Here is a 22870-nt window from a genome sequence, read left to right on the forward strand (position 1 = left end):
GTTGACTTTGAAGGTCTTCTCAAATTCAGTCAGTTGAATTCAGTTGAATGTATCAAATATTTGCAGTATTATTCACTGTAAATAAGGATATTGTCCTTGTATTCAAAAATACGAGACAACATGTAAGCTAGAAAATAGAGAGAGAAGTAAGGAGATAAGTACTGTGTAGTGTTTTAAATGGCCAGTGGTTGAAAATTCATCTCTGTTGATCTCATTATTATAGAATTATTTTTCTCTGGAGGAAAAGGACTTACCCAAGTGCCAGAGGAGTAGTTTTCACATTAGGGCATGGCATTCCCTTTTAGGAGCACATTGGTAGTGATTGATAGCAGCCATGTGTCTTTGATAGCAGATAACGTTCAGGGTCAACATCTGAAAATCAAAATAACCTAGTGGAATTTCTTCTTTCCCTGTTATTAAAAATAGATTTTTTTCCTCACATAATAGATCCTGATTATGGCTCCCCTCCCTCAGTTCCTCCCCACCTCCCCTCTGATTTGGACCCACACACTTTCTGTCTCTCATTAGAAAACAGACAGACTTTTGAGGGATAATAATATATAAGATAAATATTATTATATATTAAAATTAAATAAATATAAATAATATAATAAGATAAAACAAACACATCAGAATAGGACACAGCAAATAAACAGAAGGAAAAGGACCAAAGAGAAGGTACAAGAAAGAGATAAAGATGCAGACCCACCTGCTCGTGCACTTAGGGATCCCATAGAAACACCAAACTGGAAAGCCATAATATATATGCAAAGGGCCAATGAGGTAAAAAAGAGAAAAATATAAATAAAATAAATGAATAAAAATTAAGATAAAATTTAAAACAACAGAACCCTAACAGCATTATGTTATGAGATTAGGCACCTCCAAAGATCCCAGTGATTCATTTTCTGTTGACTACTCCTGGGCAGGCAGCCCACTCCTTAAGTGGGGTTTGTTTCTCTCAGAGAAAACTGAAATTTTATTTTCATGTGCTTATCAATTGGAGATAACTTCTGGGTTAAGGATGGGGGCATGCATCCACTTTCCTTTCATCTCTAGGACCTGATCTAGTGCAGACCTGTGCAGGCCCTGTGCATGCTGCCTCAATCTCTGTGAGTTCAAATGTACTCTGAACCTGTTGATTTAGAAGGCCTTGATTCCTGGTGTCCTCATCTCCTCTGGCTCTTACATTCCTTCTGCCTCAGGGAGCCCTTCAGGGGAGGGATTTGATGGAGACATCCCATTTAGGATTGTGTGTTCATAGGTCTCTCATTCTCTGAACATTGTCTGGCTATGGTTCTCTGTATCTGGTCCCATCTGCTGCAAGATGAAGCCTTCCTGATGGTGGCTGAGCTGATCAATGAGTATAGCAGAATGTCGTTAGGAGTCACTTTGTTGCTGCACAGGTTTTTTGTTTGTTTTTAGAGCAGTAGTATTTGGTTTTACACTAGGTCCATCAGTCTAGTCTCAGGTTCCTGGTTACCCAAGCCGTGTTGGGTATGGGTTCTATCTTCTGGCATGCACCTTAAGTTAAATTAGATATGGGTTGGTGACTCCCACAAGCTTTGTGTAACCATTGCACTAGCACATCTTGCAGGCAGGGCACCACTGTCGATCAAAGATGTTTGTGTTTTCATTTGCCCTCTGGGAGCATACAGAGCACATTGCAGTACTCCAGTAGGTATGAAGGCCCTAGGTAGGCACCGGCTCGACTTCTCCATGTTCAGTGAGTTGTGTAGGTGTTATCTTCAGCAATCGGGCCTTGCTGTGAGTTTGTGAAGAGTGACCTGAAGCCTTGGCAACAACCTGGGTTGTTTGGGGGTTCCCATGAGATCCATTTAGCCACCTTATATTCTCTAGTCAGGCAGTGGCTCAGAGAAACAATTTAGGAACCCTGACCACTCACTGCTGGGCTTATGTTCTCAGGCTCCTGCCGATTGGATTCCTGACACGTGTACCGACCTGTACAATCGAATAACTCTGCATTTTGATTGGCTGTGGTTTTCTATAATCATCTCTGCCTGTTGCAAAGAGCAGTTTCCTTGATGAGGGGTTTTCTCATCAGGTCTCAATGCTCTGAAGATTAAACCAATGCCTGGCATGCCTTCTACTTCCAACTCTGCATCCAAGTTCTGGGAATTAATACCAATAATTGAAAAATAGCCACGTGAGTTAGCTATTCACAACGGTAAACAGGAGCATGAGCCTGGCTCTTCTGAAATGGATTCAGAATTCTTATAAATGGACACCATCAGGATTTTAATTCAACCGGCCTCTTTGGTTAAGTTAGGTAAAAAGTAAATGTTTGAAAAACTAGCTTAAGCTGCGTGTCTCTCTTAGGAGTTCTAACGTACGTGTGGCCTACTTAAGCTATGTAAAGAGAAGAAAAGAAATGATTTTTAAAGGAGCATTTCATCTTCTAGTCTAATCCAAGTTTGGACGTTTTCAGAAAAGATCCTGTTTTTATCTGTACCATTTACTTGTTTGTGTTTGTAGTTTTTTTTTTTTTCTTTGCTGAGATAAAATGAAATCTATCTAATTCCTTGTTCTTGCCCTCCTTTGTTTTTCTGCCTATTTTTGTTTTGTGTGTTAATGGAGAAACTTCACATCTATTCAAATTCAAAATTGAAACTATCTTTGAGACCCTTTAAAAATGATTTTTTGTTGGTAGGTCTGAGGCTGTCCACATCATCCTGTCTGTTGGTGTTCCGCTCATGTTTAGGCAGTCATGTTGGCGAGGCTTTACGGGTACAGCTTCTGACATTTGGAGGAGACACAGTCGCAGAGCAAACTCACTGATCCTCTGGTGTTCACAGTCTTTCTGCCTCCTGTTCCACAGTGATTCCCTGACCCTTAGGAGTGAGAGTTGTTGTAGATGTGTCGGTTGGGACTGGGCACCACAACTCTGCATTTTGATTGGCTGGGGTTTCTATAGTCATCTCTGCCTGTTGCAAAGAGTAGTTTCCTTGATGAGGGGTGAGGATTATACTTATCTATGAGTATTAGGACAAATATTAAGGATGTAGTTAGGGATTATGCTGGCTTACTACAATGTGAATTATATGTTCTTCCTCAAGATTCATGTCTTCACCACTCCTGGGTAGTTGGCTAGGGTTCCAGAACCAGGCATGAGTTTCCTCTTATTGATTAGGTCTTAAGTCCAGTTATAGAGCTGTTGGTTACCACCAACATATGCACACCACTGTTATACCCTTAGGGCTACAGACAACTTAGAAATACTGAGAGCAGGAGAAATAGTCTTCCCCAGGGAGGAGCACACTAATTGGTTATGCGATAACATTGTAGGGACTAAGCAGATTCTAGTTATGTATTTATGTATACATACATACATACATACATACATACATACATGAATGTAACAACAATTAACAAACAAAAAAGAAGCCACAATTTTGAAAGAACAAGGAGGTGTACATGGGAGGGTTTTCAGAGATAAAATGGAAGGGTAAAAATCATGTAATTATAATCCACCAAAATAGAAATAATTAAAAATATTAACTTAAAAATATTTCCAGGGACTGGAGAGATGGCTTAGCAGTTAAGAGTACTTGTTACTTCTCCAGAGAATACAATTTTGGATCCTAGCACCCACTTTGTGCAGCTCATAACCACCTGTAACTTCTGTTCCAGGGATCTGGTGCCCTCTACTTTCTATAGGCACATGCATGCACACATACACATGCACCACAATAAATAAATAAATAAATAAATAAATAAATAAATAAATAAATAAACATTATAAAATCAAATTCTAGTCTATATTAGAAAATTACATAGATATCTACCCTCTTAGGGCCAAATGGCAAGGGCCTGAATTTAGTTTTTCATCTGTTAGGAGGTTAGTTTCTTTTAATGTTTGATGTGCCTTATCACTGCAGGGGTTACAGACTCAAATGACTATAAGGCCACCAGGCAGCACAGGAGCAGATGAATGACAAGAAGAGCAATGTGTAGGACACAGGGACTTTTCTGAAACGAAGCAATTGTACACCCCAATATGGGTTTATTTATTTTTAATTGTTGATTAATTCTGTGTGGGTTTCACATCATGCATCCTGATCCTATTCATCTTCCCACCCCGCCCTTACAATGCGCTCCCTCCCAATAAAATAAAATAAAATTTAAAAGAAAAAAAATCTCATCATGGAAGCTGTGGTGTGACACAGTGAGTCACACAGTAAACCCTTTAGTCCATGCATCTTTACTTGCAAGTGTTCATTGTAGTGAGTTATTGGTCTGGTTCAAGGCCTCTGGTTTCTGCTACACTATGGATACTGGGCCCTCACTGTTAGTCCTCTTGGATATTCTGCTGTTGTCCTGTGTCATGAAGATCCCGCAGCTTTGGACCTGCAGGACCAGCCCCTTCATGTGCTCCAGCAGATCATAGCAGGTGTGGATGTTGGCCTGGGCCTACTCATATCTCTTGTTCTGGGCCCAGTTGGTACCTGAGTTGATCATCCCACCAGCTCTCCATCATCCTCAGCACCAGGGTGAGCTCTCCAGCACTGCCCACCCTGGCTAGTTCACCCAAAGGAGCAGGCAGCAAGGAGCAGGCAGATCTCTGGAGTGCTGCAGCTGCTGAGGGGCAGGGCCAGCTCTCCCACCTCTCCCACCTGCCAGTGTGAGTTTATTTAAAGGGAGACACACAAAGGATTCTGGATTCTTCAACCATGCAATCTGTTGCTGAGGAGAGTTCATTTGTAGAGTTTTGTCACCTTAACCAGGTAAAAATAATAATATAGATGCCTCCCTCCCCAGTGTCTGTCTGTCTGTCTGTATCTGAGAATGCAGCATGGTATTATGGGAAGGACTTCTGCTTTGTGGGTTTGGGGCAGTCTTTATTTGAATCTTGGCCTTGACATATGGTTTTGACCAAGTTGGCTAATGTCTCTGAATCTTATTTTCTTCATTGGTCACAAATAATAATTTTCTAGAGGGGTTGTTAAAAGATTCAGCTATAATCTCTATTGAATTCTAAAATCTATGTCTAGCACATGGTAGACATAGTAAGTAGCTGTGTTATTAATATAGTACATTCATTAATTTTCTTATGTAATTCTCAGCAGGCAGCTTGTTTGGCAGAGACTCCGCACTGCATACTATCTTTGCTTATTTAATCAGCGTGCAACTTTTTAAAAAAAAATTTGTTTTCACGTCCTGAGCACAGTTTCCCCTCCCTCCTCTCTACCCAGTCCTTCCCTCTACCCCCTCTACCCCTCCTCTCCCATTTCTCTTCAGAAAAGGGCAGGCCTCCCATGGATATCAACCAGCCACGGTGTATCAAGTTGTAGTGAGACTAGGCACTCTTCTATTAAGGCAACCTGGTAGGAGGAAAGGGTCCCCAAAGGAGTCAACAGAGTCAGAGACAGCCCCTGCTCCCATTGTCTGGAGTCCCACAAGAAGACCAAGCTACACAACTGTAACATATGCGGAGAGCCCAGGTCAGTCCACACAGGCTGCCTGGTTGTTGGTTCAGTCTCTGTGAGCCCCTAGGAGCCCAGGTTAGTTGATTTTGTGTTTTCTTATGGTACCCTTGACCCCTCTTGCTCCTACAATCTTTTCCCCCCTCTTCCTCAGGATTCCTTGAACTCCACTTAATGTTTGGCTGTGGGTCTCAGCATCAGTTTTCATCAGTTGCTGGGTGAAGCCTTTCTGATGACAGTTGGGCTGGGCACCAATCTATGAGTATAGCAGAATAGCATTAGGAATCATTTCATTGACTTTTTTTGTTTTTATTGCCAGTTCTGTTTGGTTCAATCCTAGGTCTCTGGGCTATGCCACCTCTGGGTCCTGGCCCTCCAGTCAGTGTCAGAGGTAGGCTCCCTCTCAAGGTGTGGGTCTCAAACTAGACCAGTCACTGGTTGACCATTCCTACAATTTCTGCTCCACTTTTACCCCAGCACATTTTGTAGGTGGACAAATTGTTGGTCGAAGGTTTTATAGCTGGATTGGTGTCCCAATCCCTCCACTGGAAGTTTTGCCTGGTTACAGGAGATGACCAGTTCAGGCTCCATATACCCCATTGCTAGGAGTCTTAGCTAGGGTCATCCTCATAGATTCCTAGGAGTTTCCATTGCACTGGGTTTCTAGCTCTTCCCAGAGATACCTCCAATTCCAGTTGTCTTTCCTAGTACTCTCTCCCTCCATCCTCCCCCAAACTGATTCCTCCTGTTTCTGTCCCTACCCTCTTATCCATATCCCACCCCTTATCCACTATGTCTATTCTATTTCCTCTTCACAATGAGATTCATGTGCCTCCTCTCCTCACCTTGAGCCCTCCTCTCTGGTCTGTGGATTGTAGCATGGTTGTCTTTTACTTTACAGCTAATATCCACTTCTAAGTGAGTACACACCATGCTTGTCTTTCTGGGTCTGGGCTACCTTACTCTCTCACAATGATCTTTTCTAGTCTATCCATTTGTCAGAAAATTTCATGATATCACCATTTTTAACAGCTGAGTAATACTCTATTGTGTAAATGTACCACATTTTCTTTATCCATTCTTCAGTTGAGGAACATCTAGTTTCTTCCAGGTTCCAGCTATTATGAATAAAGCTGCTGTGAACATAGTTGAGCAACTGTCCTTGTGATATGGTAGAGCATCCTTTGGGCATATGCCCAGGATTGGTATAGCTGGGTCTTGAGGTAGATGGATTCCCATTTTTCTGAGAAACTGCCATAATGATTTCCAATGTGCCTGTACGAGTTTCCATTTCCACCAGCAGTGGAGGAATGTTCCACTTGTTCTACATCCTCACCCAAAGGAGCTGTCACTTGTGTTATTTTTTATCCTAGCCATTCTGACAGGTATAGGATGGAATCTTAGTCATTTTGATTTCCATTTCCCTGATGGCTAAGAATGTTGAACAGTTCTTTCAGTGCTTCTCAGCCATTTGAGATTCTGCTGTTGAGAATTCTGTTTAGATCTTTACCCCATTAATCTGGATAAGGGTTTGCCTGTCTTGTTGATTTTCTCAAAGAGTCAACTCTTTCTTTCATTGATTCCTTGTATTGTTCTCTTCATTTCTATTTTATTGATTTCAGCCATTGATTATTGCCTGTGTTTGCTTCTTTTTGTTCCAGAGCTTTCGTGTGCTGTTAAGTCACTTGTATGAGATCTCGCCAGATTCTTCATGAAAGCACTTAGTGCTATGAACTTTCCTTTTAGCACTGCTTTCATAGTGTCCCATAAATTTGGGTATGTTGTACATTCATTTTCATTGGGTTCTAGGAAGTCTTTAATTCTTTCTTATTTTATTCCTTGACTCAGTGGTAATTCAGTAAAGACTTACTCAGTTTCCATGAGTTTGTAGAGTTTCTGTAGTTAACGATATTGTTGAACTCTAACTTTAATCCATGGTGATCTGATAAGATACAGGGGGTTATTTCAGTTTTATTGTGTCTGTTGAGACTTGCTTTGTGACTGAGTATATGGTTAATTTTGGAGAAGGTTCCATGAGATGCTAGGAAGAAGGTATATTCTTTTGTGTTTGGGTGAAATGTTTTGTAGGTATCTGTTAGGTCCATTTGGTTTATAACATCTGCTAGCTCCAGTATTTCTCTGTTTAGTTTCTGTCTGGATGACCTGTCCATTGGTGAGAGTAGGATGTTGAAGTCTCCCACTATTATTGTGTGGGGTTTGAAGTGTGATTTAAGCTTTAGTAATGTTTCCTTTACAGATGTGGGTGCCCTTACATTTGGGACATAGTGTTTAGGATTGAGATTTCATCTTGGTGAATTTTTCCTTTGATAAGTATGAAATGCCCTTCTCCATCTCTTTTGATTAATTTAGGTTTGAAGTATATTTTGTTAGATATAGGATAACTACACCAGCTTGCTTCATATGTTTGGAAAATCTTGTTCCAACCCGTTACTCTTTGATGTTGAGGTGTGCTTCCTGTATGCAGCAGAAGAATGGATCCTGTTTTTGTATCTATCCTGTTAGCCTGTGTCTTTTTACTGGTGAATTGAGTTAATTTATATTGAGAGATATTGATGACCAATTATTGTTAATTACTTTTTATTTTGTTGGTGGTGGTAATGGTGGTAGTGTGTGTGTGTGTGTGTGTGTGTGTGTGTGTGTGTGTGTGTGTGTGTTTCCCTTCTTTGGATTTTGCTGGTGTGAGATTATCTATTACCTGTATTTTTCTGAGTGTAGTTTATGTCCTTGGGTTGGAGTTTTCCTTTTACTACCTTTTGTAGTGCTAGATTTCTGACTAGATATTGTTTAAATTTGACTTTGTCATGAAATATCTTGTTTTTATATGTCAATCTATGGTGATTGACAATTTTGCTGGGTATAGTAGTCTGGGCTGGCATCCATGGTCTCTGCAAGACAATCTTTCCAGGCCCTTGTAGATTTTAGAGTCTCCACTGAGAAGTTGGGTGTGATTCTAATGGGTCTGCCTTTATATATTACTTGGCCTTTTTCCCTTGCAACTTTTAATATTCTTTTTCTGTTCTGTATGCTTAGTGTTTTGATTATTATGTAATGCAGGGACTTTCTTTTCTGATCCAATCTATTTTGTGCTCTGTAAGCTTCTTGTGCCTTTATGGGCATGTCCTTCTTTAGGTTAGGAAATTTTTCTTCTATGATTTTGTTAAATATATTTTCTGGGTTTTTGAACTGGGATTCTTCTTCTTCTATTCTGATTATTCTTAGGTTTGAGCTTTTCATAGTGTCCCAGATTTCCTGTATGTTTTGTGTTAGGAGTTTTTTAGATTCAACAGTTTCTTTGACTGATGAATCTATTTCTTTTATCATATATTTAGTACCTGAGATTCTCTCTTCCATCACTTTTATTCTGTTGGTGATGCTTACATCTTTAGGTCCTGTTTGCTTATCTAGAGTTTCCATTTCCAGAATTCCCTGTTTGTGTTTTCTCTAGTGTTTCTATTTCAATTTTCATGCCTGGAATAGTTTCCCTCACCTATTTGTTTGTTCTTGGCTTTCTTGGAGTTCTTTAAGAGATTTATTGATTTCCTCCAGTTTCTTGGTTTCCTTTTCTTCAGTTTCTTTAAGGGAGTTTTTCATTTCCGTTTTAATGACCTGTATCATCTTCATAAAGTTGGCTTTATGGTCATTTTCTTGTGCTTCTTCTGCATTGGAATATTTAGATCTTGTTGTTACAGAGTAACTGGGCTCTGGTGGTGCTGTTTTGCCCTGGCTTGTTATTTTCAAACTGGCAGTCAGGCATCTAGGTTTGTGATGATCAGGTCTAGGCCCTGATTTCTGAGTTTGTCTTTGTTGGGCGGGTGTTTTGTTCCTTGGATTCTACTTCCTCTTTGGGCTTCTAGTCTTTGTGGCCTGGATTTCTGGTGGCTGGCGTGACATCTGAACTAGTAGGAAGTCTCTGTCCAAGCTGGGAGCTGGTTAGCTTGGTGGTTAGCTTGGCCTTTGTTAAGCTGGGGGTATCTGTTCTTCTGACTGGTATGGGCTGCACCTGCTCTTGTGATTGGTGTGGCCTGCAACTGAGCAGGTGAAGCCTGCCAGAGTTGAGGGAGGGCTGGCCTTGGGAAGGATGATGGGGTGGGAAGGCTTGAGGGCTGGAATAGGTCTTTGGGAACAGAATCCAGGGAGTGTGACAGTTGAGCTGGCAAGCAGGTCACTCACCTGATCTTCTCACTGGTGTGGCCTACACCTGAGCCAAAGGAGTCTGCTGAGGTGGGGGCAGGGCCTAGCACCTGGGCAGGTGAGGTCTCTGGGAGTTGGGGGAGTAGGGCTGGCTTTGGGAAGGATGATGAGGTAAGATGGCAAGGTCTATGGGATGGACCTTAGGGAACAGAATCTGGGGAGTAGGGCAGTGCAGCTGGCAGGTGGATCACTCACCTGTTCTTCCCAGTGTGCAACTCTGAAATTATTTGTGTAAGTAATGCTTGCACCATAATAAATATTGTGCATCTTCCTTAAAGGCAATTCCTAGGATTATTTAAACTCGAGACGTGAACCCCCTCCCACAGGTGGATTACTGAATTCATGTTTCCTGATCATGCAAAGGAGATTATGGTTATATTTGTCAGTGGACCAGACCCCGTCTAGTATCCATTATTATAATGATAACATTTGTAATATCATCAAACAGAATTTATTTCTGATAGTCATTTTGGCAATTCATAGTCTCCTGTGCTGACTGAGATGCCAGGTGTCTGAATGTCTGTGTTCATGGTCTTCTGCTCTGACAACTAGGCTTTGCTTCTGATAGAAATCACGGACTCTAGACCAGTGGATCCCGACTTTCTGAGAAGAACATTGACCATTGGCAACACCTGGAAATATTTTTGGCTGTTATAGCTAATGGGAGGAGCCCTTGTGTGTAGGGCTCAAGACATTATGTACTTTCTGGAGTTGCTGAGACGGCCTCACCACAAAGAACTCCTGGCCCCTAACCTGCCATGCAGTGGTAATAGTAAAGACTTGGATGCATTTGCCATTCAGTGATAATGCTGTGCATGTAGAAGGTGTAGATGTTGATCCTGATTATTTGCAAACTATAATCAGTCTAATAAATCACGTAGCCTACAAGAGTTTTCCAAAAATGGCAGGCCTTGATCTTGTTCACCTGAAAGGCAAGCTTGCACTGAGCAGACAGTGTGGTCATCTTTGTGGATGCTCTCACTCAGCTGGGTCATCAGAAGTGGTCATTTTATTTTAGTACATCAACTGCTCAAGAAAATCTTGCCATGTGCCCGAGACTGCGGGTGGGACAGCCAGTCATAGGACAGTCGCTGGCCTGGAAGCATTTACATAGAGCAGAAACTAAGCTCATCTGCAGCAAGGCCTCTTCCAATCTAGTGTTCCCACGGGCTGTGACTGTAGAAACACTCGACTTTACCCCAGTTCAGGCCACATGAACCCAGGCAACTCCACTCATCGCCTTGTGTGTTATTTTCATGTGGTTGTAAGCATGCACTACCACATAGTAAGGGTTTAATGTCTTTCATCTCAGAAAGCAAAATCATAGAAAGCACAAGTGTGTAAAAGAACCAGGCCCTCTCTACAGACTCTTGTTATGTGGCTCAGGCTGACTAGGACCTCCCGATCTTCCCACCCCAGCCTCCCTGTTGCTGCGATTCCAGCCTACACACCATTGCCTAGTTTGAAAACACTGGATATCCTAAACAACAGATTTTGTTTGTTTTCTTGTTTACCTGTGCATGTGTGTATGCGTGTGTGTGTGTGTGTGTGTGTGTGTGTGTGTGTATGTACACGTGTGTAAATGCTGCTTTATTTCAGGAACTCAGGAAATGATCAGTATTGTCACCCTCACTGTGGGGTCTCCAGGTTCTCTTTTTTTGCCAGCATAAGTGGATCACTAACATACTCCAGTTGATCACATTTAGAACACTGTCTTAACTGACGTGTTAACAGAACACTGACGGTCTTAGGTAAGGGAATGCTCGGGGGACACCCAGCCAGCTAGCTCCCCAACTCACCATTGTCCCCCTTCGTGGAGTATGGTACTCCATGCTGTGTGGGCGGCTTCTAGTCACAGCCATGTCTGTCTAGAAGGCTGTTGCCTGAAACATTCTAAAGTTAGAAACTATTCAGACCCCATCAATGTTGTTTTTGGAGAGAGATAACTGTGGCATTCTCCAGGGCTTGTAAAATGAGCTCTGACATTGCCAACCATAGATTCCTGCTTTACTAGCAATCTATTCAGTGACAGACCATGGCCAGAAAACATTCATTTGTTTTTTTTAAAAGTCTGATTCCATTAATTATTATTTTTTAAATTTGGGTTTCACTTGGCTATAGGTAGACCATTTTATAGGAAGAGGTAAAACTCTGGTCAGCTGTGGGGGGCGGAGAGGTGGGGAGGTAAAAGTCATAATCAGGCCTGAGATCAGTTGTATTTTTAGTTTTCTATGAGACAGAATTGGAGTGAGTTTCCTTTCAGCTGATGAAGTTACATGTCTATTTAGTGAATAAGCTTTGCAGAAATAGCAGAGTTTTTCTCTGTGTCACTTGTAAATTATTTATTGTCTGTCTCATTTAACATTGTTATGTATCAATGGTTTACATTTGAAATGCCCCAGCCAACGTCTTTGTCTCTACATTGCTTACGTTTTATATTCTTCTGGGCAGAGCATTTAAAAGGGGGGAAAGTGGGAGGTGTTTCTTAAGTATAATGAAGTTTCTCAGGAATAATTTGTTTTCTAAAACAAGTTTTATGTGAATTCTCAAGGCATTTGGCAAGTGTAGATTATCGTCAGGGAAAATTCTTATCCTGGCAAGAGCCGCCATGATTTTGAGGGTCACAACAGCCACGCCTTGCTGTTCCTGACTGTTAGGTTGTTTCCTTATCTTTTTATAAATAAGGAATGTGTGAGTCAAGCTTTTAATGAGACATATCCATTGATTTCTGCTATTATTAGATGCCCAAAATGCTCATGGTGAAAAATGTACCCTAATCCCAGGTGTGGTTTAGAAATTTAAGCTCCCTGTTAGAGGAGATCCCAGAAGCCTCTCTGGTAGAGATGATGCAGATCGAAATCCATCCCCATCCTCTATATGAAAACTTACAGAGCGCTAAAATGGCTAAGATGATATTCCCGCCCAGTGTGGTGGTGAGTGCCTATAGTCCCAGCATTTGAGAGGCAGAGGCAGGCAGATTTCTGATTTCAATGCTAGTCTGGTCTGCATGGCGAGTTCCCACAATGGCAGAACAGGGTGTTGAATTCCCTGGAGATGGTTGTGAGCCATCTTATGGAGGTACTAAGAACTGAACTCTGGTCCTCTGCAAGAGCATCAAGGGTCTTAACATCTGAGCCATCTCTCCAGCTCCTGTCTTCGTGTTTTAATAGAAGTGTAACAAAGTAAAATGAGGGACCCACTCTGTCTGACTTCCATAGCTTTTGGTAGTATATCTGATGCAGTGTCTCGACATTTCCCTTTGAAACTTGATTAAATTTGGCAGCAAAATGAAGACCGTCCTGTTGAGTGATCACAAAGGGTAGGGGATGGGAGAAAGAGTGGTGGGCAGGTGTCCCTTCACGTGGGGAGAGGGTAGTTGGTAGTGTGTTCTAACTTCACGTGGGGAGAGGGTAGTTGGTAGTGTGTATCGGCAGAGTCCTCCTTTTTCAGTATCGTTCGTTATTTGTCTAATAGAAATAATTTACCTGTTACACTTAAACACTATGAGGAGTGTTTAAAAAAATAGCAGCAGGAGCCACATAAACTAGAGACGAATGGAAGGGATGTGGACTAGTTTTTATTGAGTAGTATTTTGTAGGTGAGAAAACTCAGTCTGAGAGAAATAAAGGTTGTCCTGCCAATGAGTGGCCCTGCTATTATTCACACATAAGCCTTACTGACTCCAAAGCCACATGATGCTTCTGTCATTTTGAATGTCATTAAGCATTCAACCCAATTTGGTATTAGCCATCCATGTATGAAAACATTACTCCTGTTACTTTTCCCATTGTTGTGGCCACATGGCTGACAAGAACCAACTTGTTCTGTCTCCTGGTTTAAAGAAAACAGTCTGTCATTGGGGAGGGAATACAGGATAGGCACGGTGGCAGTTGCGTGGCAGCAGCTTGCTCATAACTGGATGGCCTAGAAATCGGGGAGATGAATGCTGGTCCTCAGCTCCCTCGCTGCTTTTTTTTTTTCTCTTTTAAACTATTGAGTCCTCAGCACAGGCCACAGCGTCACCCAGATCAGGGTGAGCCTCTCTCTACAGCTAATTGCCTGTGCCGTCCCCTCATAGATGCAGCTCGAGGTGTCCTGGGTGATTCTGGATCCAGTCAACTGGACAGTAGAGCTGAACTATCACAGCTGCTCAAGTGAAGATAGTTTCTCATTTATCATTCATGAAGCATGCTTTCAAAGTATTCTTTTCTATTTCATTTAATTTTAGATCTTTATTGGTATCTAATTACACAGATAGAGCACCTCTGCTTAAAGCATACAGTTAACAGTTTTTGTTGTATTCACAGGGATGTACCATCATTACCACAGTTTAATTTTAGAGTAACTCACCCTCCCTAGACAAAGCCCCATCCTCCTTAGCTGTCCTTTCCCAGTCTACCTTGCCACCACCCACCCACTGCAATCTGCATTCATGGATGTGACTGTTCTGAACATAGTCTTTGGGGAAAACTGCTTTTGGTTAGCACATTTTTTAGAGCATTCATGTTTAATATGTATGCAAACCTCTTTCTTTTCATGGAATAATATTTCGTTACCAGGTTCTGTTTATCCATTAATCAAGTTGTGGTCAGTTCTTCCTCCTTTTTGGCTACTGTAAATAAGGCTGCTACAATATCCATGCTACACTTTGGATCTTGAGTATTCACGGGTGTGTTAAATGCCAGTTCCCTGACATGGTGCCATTGGGAAGTAGTAGAACCCCCGAGAAGTGATGCTTTATAAGGGGTCTTCAACTCATTAGGGATGCATCCTTGAAGGGGATAATGGTACCCTAGTTCTTCCTCATCGTTTTTCTTCCTTGCTGAGGTGAATGGTTTTATATGGCTAAGTACTTCTGCACTCATATGTTACCACAAGCTCGGAGTATTAGGACCAAGTAGCATGTCCTAGACAACCTTCCAAAACTGTAGGCCAAAACAAACCTTTCTTCTTTATAAGTTCATTTTCTTGGGTAATTGTTATACTAACAGGAATCTCATTAACACATTTCATGATCAAATTTTTGAGTTCGCACATATTTTCTTTGCTTTTGTTTCTATCTTTAGAAGTGGAATTGCTTGGTAGGTCATGTGGTAATGTTGTTTATCTGTTTGAGGAACCGACAGAGTGTTTCCCAAAGTGACTATATCATATTACATTCCTGCCAGCCGTGAAAGAGGGTTCCAAATTCTCCATATCCTTGTCAGTCATTGTTAATGCTTCTGTCTCTCTCACTTAAGTCTCATAATGCTACATATATGTCTTAGTTAGGCTTTTGCTGCTGTGAAGAGACAACATAACTGTGGCAACTCTTATAAGGAAACATTTAATTGAGGGGGTTCACTTATAGTTGCCGAGGTTCAGTCTTTTTTCATCGTGGCAGGGAGTGTGGCGACATGCAGGCAGATGACATACTAGAGAGGTAGCTGAGAGTCCTATATTTTGCAGGTAACAGGAAGTTGACTGAGAGACTGGGCGGTATCCTGAGCATAGGGAAGCCCAAAGACCACCCCTACAGTGACACATTTTCTCCAACAAGGTCATACCCACTCCAGCAAAGCCACACTTTCTAATAGTGCCACTCCCTGTGAGATTATAGGGGCTGATTACATTCAAACTCCCATACTATGGAATAGCTACAGGAAAACATTGTCACTGCTATTTATTTATTTATTTATTTATTTATTTATTTATTTATTAGGGTCTTATACTGTAGTTCAGGCTAATTTTGGGAACTCACTGAAATCCTCTTGCCTCAGCTTCCCAGGTGCTAAGATTACAGACATAAGGCATCATGCTGGGTTCTTTGTGTTACTTCATAGTTTAGAAATGCCAAGTCTACGAACATTAAACAAGAAGGCTCACATGTGTGAAAACAGAAGGGGGTATGTGGTATGGGCAGCTCAAAAGAGTAAATCACCTAAAACAAATTTAAAGCCTTTTAATCAGTTGGATGTTTAGAGATTGTGTTTCCCACATTTTAAAGATAATGCAACTGAAGCCCAGAAAAGGGAAGCAAATTTATGCTTAAAAGCACTGTCGAGGGTGGGGTGGGGTGGGGGGGAAGGCTGTCTGCTTGGTTCCCAGGCCCCTTGTGTTCCAGCATGGCCTTCTCCGCCCTTTCCTAGGAGCCATGGGGAGCTCCATTGTCTTAACTTATACATCCATGTTGGTCTAGTACTAGAACAGATTTGCCCCAATCCCTGTTGGGTATTGGAAGTTCAGCAAAGCCAAGAGCTGCCGCAAGGGTACCAGACAGAATTAGCTTTGCATATTGCTTGTGCAGAAGCCAGTATGACCTTTTTGGCACATTTTTGGTGCCAAAACCTGGGACACCAAACCCACAGAGTTGCAGAACTCACGGTTTGCAACCAGTTTACTAACAGTGACAGTCAACAGCACAGGCTGGGTTTTTTGGTGACACCTCTAGCTTGAATGTGAAATCTGGCTGTACAGTTCACCATTGAGTTCTTAAGAAGCAGCCAATACTAGCCTCTACCTCATAGGGTTGTTTTGGGAATTGAATGGGCTAATCCCTGTAAAGAATCCAGCCTGTGTTTGGTTCCTAGAAAGGCTTCAGTAAAATATTGATAATTATTACAGACATTGGCTTGTTTAGACTATTGAGATTTTTAGAAAGATAGATGAATCATCCTTAAAAAAAAAAAAAAAAGAGTAGCTTCACTAAAGAAGGTGGCCTGGAAATTATTCCTTAGTTTAGCTTTCATATTTCTGAGCTACACAAAATGTAACAGCCTTCCTATTGTTCAGATAAAAAGACAGTATGTTAACGTCACATTCTTATGCATTGTGAACTTGGTGACTGTGTAATGCCAACCCACTTTGGGAAGAGAGGAGCCATTTCCAGTTACTCTCACGTGGAAAGCCCCAGAGATGGTAAAGTATAAACAAAGTACACATATCTGTGACAGGTATGGTGTCTAAGCAGCACTTACTCTACATTATCAATAGGAGGACCCACTGCTGATTTTATGGGGTCACCTATGGACATTTGTACTTCTATGCAGACACAGGGCACTCACTGGGAAGGCAGAAAACACAGCTGGAATCCTGGCACTTCTTTACCCTTGCTCATCGCCCTGGCCGGTGTGCACAGACGGCGCTTAGCCTTCGTCTCTTCATCATTAAATTGGAGACGGGATGGGGTGGGGACTGTCAGTAATTTCTATCTCAGAGGGCCATCAGGAGCACTGAGTGATGGATGCTCACAGCTGAGCACAGGGCCTGGCTCACAGTCGGTCTCAGCAGTTCACGTCTGAGCAGCAACACAGTAGGATTCTGCGTGCCACACATGAGATTTGGAGGCAGATTGGACTAGCTTAGGTGGAGAAATTGGACATGTCTGTGTTCACATAGCATGATTCATGTCTACTCCGCTGTTGCTGCTGCTGCTTTCCTGTAACCAATTTTAGAGCCTGTCTTGGCAGCTGGAAGTATTTGGGATTAATTTCACACTCGCTTTATGAGTTGAGTGTTTTCCTGCAGCTCCCTGGGCCTCTGCCTCGTTACTTTGGCATCAACTGATATGGCCATTGGACAGAGATGTCCTTTGGGGGTCTCCACTTTATTTGGAAACCATCAATTTGAAAAAGCCAAACAAAGGCCCTCAGCACATTGTGCTTGAGCCCGTCAGCATTTATTGTTTCCTGTAGCCCCTCTTCGTGATCTGTTGTACACCAGGGAGCACGCAACTTGCTCGGACAGCGATGAGCCCTGAAAAGTGGGATCACTCGCCCTCCAGTGTTAAGCCCTAGAAGCTGGTTGGCTTCATTTCTTAGTTCCAGGTGATCTGGGAGAGCTCTTGGGCCATGGTCATTCAGATCTGAATCTCGATGGGTCTAGTTTTGCCAGCTCTTTTCAATATGCTAATTCTGCTTAATTCATTTGGCTCTCATGGAGAACAAAGTAAACTTGGCTGTTACATGCAAAACTAAATCGAGAACATGGAGATCTGTTTAGTATTTCATGCTGGCCAGTAGGTCAGGATGATTTTCCTTGGGGGTAATTTACATAAGGAATTGTTTATCCCATTTCTCTCCAATTTCTGTGATCGTTTGGGGATAAGGGCCTCTTTCCACAATGGCACAGAAATATAGCCAGCGAGACTGAAACTTTGAGAGACAGTGCTTCTCTCAGATTGATGTATTTTGGGCCTTGTTCTGGAAAGATCCTGTGGCTTGGGCCGCTGTCTCACTAAGTCCTTCTTTCACTCCAGCTGTGTTTAGCAAGTTGGGTGGGTCCACAAGCTGACATGTTGCTACACTTAGTGAGAATTTTCCCTTGGTAGTTGGGAACATGCGTAGAAGCTTCACGGTGTCCCAGTGAGTGAGTAGCCCCAAGAACCCTTTATTCCCGACGGTGCTCTATTGACTGACAGGGACACACAGAATACTCGGTGCCTTTGGAGTTAAGTGCTGCTCTCCCCCTGAACAACCTCTTCGTTTTCATCCTGCGCCCCCTCAAGCACTCTCCACTCTTCTGCTTTGTTGGAATTGTGTCCTCTTTTAAAGGCCCCTCCCCACTACCTGTGTGTTGGGAGGCCTCCATTCTGAGCTGTGTGTGTGGGGAAAATGATTAGCGTTCTCTCTGGTGCAGAGGGCAGAGGGAGCTGGCTCTAACACTCTAGGAGTTTTCTGTTATAGAAAACTCTAGTAGCAGATTTCATGCTGTTGATGTCTCCAAGCACAGAGTTGGAAGAGTGGGCAGCAGCCTACTTCTGCAAAGTGTTAACCAAAGACAGATAATAAGCAAAGATTACCACAAAGATTACAGAACAGCGGGAAATAATGAGTTTTGAGTATTTATTGCCTTTGTTTCTTTATAATTTAATTTCAAGTTCTATAATTTTTAGTAATGGCCATATGAAATAAGTGACTTGCAAATTTCCTGAAAATTGAACCATTGGTTCTTTCTCTTGACCTGGGAGGGGCTCACTGAGCCATCACCAGGGTGCCCCTCCCCCACATGCTCCTCCCTGAAGCCGGCCAAGCCCAGCTGTTGTTAGAAGAGCCATCTTGGAACCTAACAAAGTGCTTACATTCTCAAGCAGGCTGGGCAGAGACAGACCCCAGTGCTTGAGTTCTGGGCTTTTATTTACTAGGTAGTGATATAGTCAGATTGGCTACTTAATTTGAAGATCCCGGTACAAAATGAAAATGATGGGCCCTGCTAAGGCAGGCAGACAGAAAGGGGTGTTAAAACAGCTGCTAAAATAGAAAATCTTTTCCTTTCTTCAGTGGTCTGATTTCCACAGGTTTTGATCCAAATTTTGTTTTCTATTTTGTATCTTTCAAGTAAAGAAAAATTTAAAACTTTAAGTTTCTGTCAGGTTTACTAGCAATTTTTATATGGTCAATGCCAATTTTAAATGCAACTCTAAAAGCATTTCACTCATGTACTTGGATGCATCTACCTCCTCTGCTCATGTGCACACTCTATTTTCTTGATGACTTCAGGGACCTTTCTAAGCATGCACAGCCTCAATCTTCTCATTTGTCCAAGAGAAAGATGTCAAGTAGGTACCAGTGACTGATGACACTGATCACACACGGCACAGAGCAGAATCCATGGCATACCATTTCTGCTCACTTAACTGAAGGATTATCCTTAACAGTCATGGCAGCGATGCAGTTTTCTTTTGGGGTCTATAGGACCTTCCTGACATGGTCACTATTTGCCTCCCTCACTTTATTTTTCTTCTCTAGTATGAAATCTTTGAAGGTAGAGATTAGATCTGTCACTAGTGTGCCCCCTTTAGTACATTCTGCAAATTCCTGCACATACCTGGTACTCAGGAGATGTTCATGACCTTGATCTTTCTATGAGTTCAATCTTTGACTGTAAGCAGTCTGTCAGTATCATTGCTCACAATGATGTTCAATTGTTAACACTCACAGCTAGACAGAGAGTGAGCTTAGACTTTAACAGGAGCTGGTTGTGATCCAGGTGAGATTACATATGATTTCAGGTGTTACAGTTTAAGCAAAGTAGCCTCTCCCATCTCTTCTAGAAGATTTTTTGAACTAATGGGAAAGGGATGAGTTCCAACTCCACTTGAGTAAAAGAGGCTCCAGGGATATTAACTCTGGTCCATCATAATCAGTCCCTTGCTAGCTTCTTTTACACTTTCTTTTCTGCACAATTAGAACATTATTATAGTAATGCTTCTTCCCACTAATTGGTTCTGTATGTATGCTTTCTTTTAAACAATTATGAGGTCCCATGGGCTATAAGCTCTCTAAAGTCTACTTCTTTAGAATGCCAGAGGAAAGCACAGTCCTAGGCACACAGTAAGCAGTGCATTTTATGTGGTGCTGGCCTTGGTTCAGACCCCATGGCTCCCTGGAGAGCTGACTGAACTGTAATTGGCTTCTGTAACTCCTTTAAGATGTTGGTCACATGGCAAAGAATCCTGGTGTGCACAGCATGTTCAGGCAAAGATCTTTGGTTGTGCTGTCTTTCCATAGCTCACATCTCGTTTCCAGTGTCTCCTAGACACTCTGATGACTGTCCCTGTGGAGCCCCTCGGCCCACATGGAATTTGAGAGACCACACAGCTGTAGACTCTCCTTGTTTGAATGATGATGTTTTAACAAGCCCTTTGGGCCAGTGTCAATAAGCCATGAAATATCACCAAATGGCTCGTCTGCACCAGACTTCTGAATCTCATCCGAGTCCTCAAGCTGGCGGGGACTTTGAGAAGGAGTTTATTGCTCCAGGGTTGGCTCTTCCTGTTCTGGGGACTATAGACGCTGTGAATCTCCGGGGCAGTCAGTTCATTACTTTTAATGAGCACAGAATTCACCAAGACGTTAAAATAAAATAGAATCAAACACCAATGGGCAGACTTGAATATTCCACCCAATTGTTGCTTTAGTTCCTTTTTCCACAAGATTATTCAAGAGAAGTGTTTAAGGCAGATTCTATTCAGTCCTGCCAAGTTCTATCCTGAGTAGATTTGGCGTTGCAAACCTAACACACCCTGAGCTGTTTTTAATGCCCTGTGGGTTGGTGTCTGACATTTGTGTTAAAATGACAGTTTTCAAACTGATCAGATAGTTGAACATTGTTTGACTTTTGCATATGTTAAAGAATTGGATATCCCAATGTTTTTAATCTATAAAGACAAATTTAAAAGGTAAGTTATTTTCCGGGAAAAAAAAAAGTGACGAAGTTGTTTAAAACACAGAGAAATACAGTTAGTTTGATTTTATTTTAATTACTCAGTCTTCAGAGCTAATTATAAAAGCCTGGAATAGTTTTACTCTTGAGTACTCATATCCCCACATACAGAAGGAAGCCAGCTGATAGCGACGCACACACGGAACAATGTCCCTGTAAAGCTGATCTGTGGCTATTCCCACCCTGGCCATATGGATTTGGAATTACTTTGAGACGTTTTCTCAAAGAAGGAAGCTAGTGGATGAATGATGACTTCTTCATTATTCAACCTAACTGGGTCTGTGGAAGACAAAGTTCATCGAGTTGTTTGGAAGGAAAACAAAAGTGTGCCAAATGTACCTGGTTGGGGGCTTGGGGACTGTGAAATCATCCCTAACCCAAGTGTACCCTCCCTTCAGGTGATTGCTCTAGCAGATGCTGTGGAGGAGAACCAAGACAAGCTGTTGCAGTCCTCCGCCGGCCTGAGGAGTGCCACCCATTTGCTGATCCTCCTGGTCAGGCTGTGGCAGAAGCTGAGCACTGACCAGACTGCTATTCTAGAAGCAGCATTTCTGCCCCTCCAGGAAGACACTCAGGAACTGGTAAGGACCCACAAGCCCCACAGCTGCATGATTGAAAAGGCTTTGGTTTGGGGGAGATATCACATGGCTACCTATGTTTTTTAAGGCATCAAAGGAGGCTGTGTTTTTACAAAAACGCTGTTTTCCTTTTCTTTAAACTATAATAAAAGTGTCATATGACGGCACTTTTTTTTTTCCCTCTTGAGCGGTTTTAAAAATAGGTATATAGTCCATTTTTATGTAGTACCCAGTCTGTTTTTATGTGCTCCTCAATCTCTGAGAGGCAGAGAAGCAGTCACTTGACAGGCTGAGTGATCGCAGTAAAGCCTCCAGATTAGCTAATCCTCCCCAAGTCTGCCAGAGAAAACAGTTCAGTCATTTTAATTTGTTCGATGTTCTTAAATTTTAGTGTCACTTCAAAGGTTAGGGTACCGAGATGGCTTTGCTGAAAGTGATGGGAACAGTTCTTTGCATTTACAGAGTTCTTTATAATAGTTCATAAAGCCCTTTGCCTGAGAAGAGGCATTTCAGAATGAAATGGGAAAAGTGAGTCTGGGAGTTAGATTTTAACCAGAGAGTCCATTAACCAAAAACACCTAACTTCTGTGATTCATAGATGTGCACAGGCCCAGGTGCCTTCTGGATGGTCTTTGTGCTTTTATTTGTGGAGAAATAATAGGCCCCTTGGAAACCAGAGATCCAAGCTCAGCTCTTGTGGTGGTTGTTTCAGGGGGAAATGATTTCAAACCTAGATCTGTGAACATGGGGATGAAGGTGACAGTTCTGAGGCTGCTATTCTTCCAAGAGCTCCTGGCACTGTTGCAGTTATTGTCCAAGAACGATCTCCTTTCGTCATAGATGTGGCACTGACGGTAACTTAAATGATGTCTCTATCTCCATTTTACAGCAACAACAGCAACAATAAACCCCTGAGTTTTCTATAGTCAAATACATTTCTAACACTGGTGGCAGCAGGGTCGGCATTTGGACCCAATTTGTCTGCTCAGAAAGTGTGTGCTTTTAGCCAGGTAAACTTACTTTACTGAACACATTCATTGTCTTAGTTACTTTTCTACTGCCATGAAGAGCTGCCATGGCCAAGGATACTTTAAAAAGAAAACACTTAGTTTGAGGTCCATGGTTCCAGAGGGTTGGATTCAGTGACCATCAGGACTGGCCAGGAACATGGCAACAGGCAGCAAGCATGGCAGTAGAGCAGAGAGAGACAGGGACAGAGACAGACAGACAGACAGACAGACAGACACACACACACACACACACAGAGAGAGAGAGAGAGAGAGAGAGAGAGAGAGAGAGAGAGAGAGAGAGAGAGAGAGAGAGAGAGAGAGAGCTACCTGGGAATGGTGTGGACAAAGCCCACCCCTAGTGACGGACCTCCACCAACATGGCCACACCTCCCAGTCCTTCCCAAACCCAACTGGAGACCAAGCA

The 22870-nt window shown here is 42.3% G+C and overlaps 1 protein-coding gene across 3 annotated transcripts in view; it reads left to right on the plus strand.

The window, feature by feature from the left end:
• Bbs9 (Bardet-Biedl syndrome 9) overlaps window positions 1–22870 on the plus strand; it is a 425345-nt gene that overhangs the window by 320166 nt on the left and 82309 nt on the right. For all 3 annotated transcript variants that reach the window (XM_006991684.4, XM_016009926.3, XM_016009929.3), the window contains one exon: window positions 21257–21439. In XM_006991684.4, coding sequence (XP_006991746.1) covers window positions 21257–21439 — 183 coding nt within the window. The remainder of the gene's footprint in view (window positions 1–21256; window positions 21440–22870) is intronic.

This window comes from Peromyscus maniculatus, chromosome 7 (genome assembly GCF_049852395.1).
Source record: "Peromyscus maniculatus bairdii isolate BWxNUB_F1_BW_parent chromosome 7, HU_Pman_BW_mat_3.1, whole genome shotgun sequence".
Classification (NCBI taxonomy): Eukaryota; Metazoa; Chordata; class Mammalia; order Rodentia; family Cricetidae; genus Peromyscus; species Peromyscus maniculatus.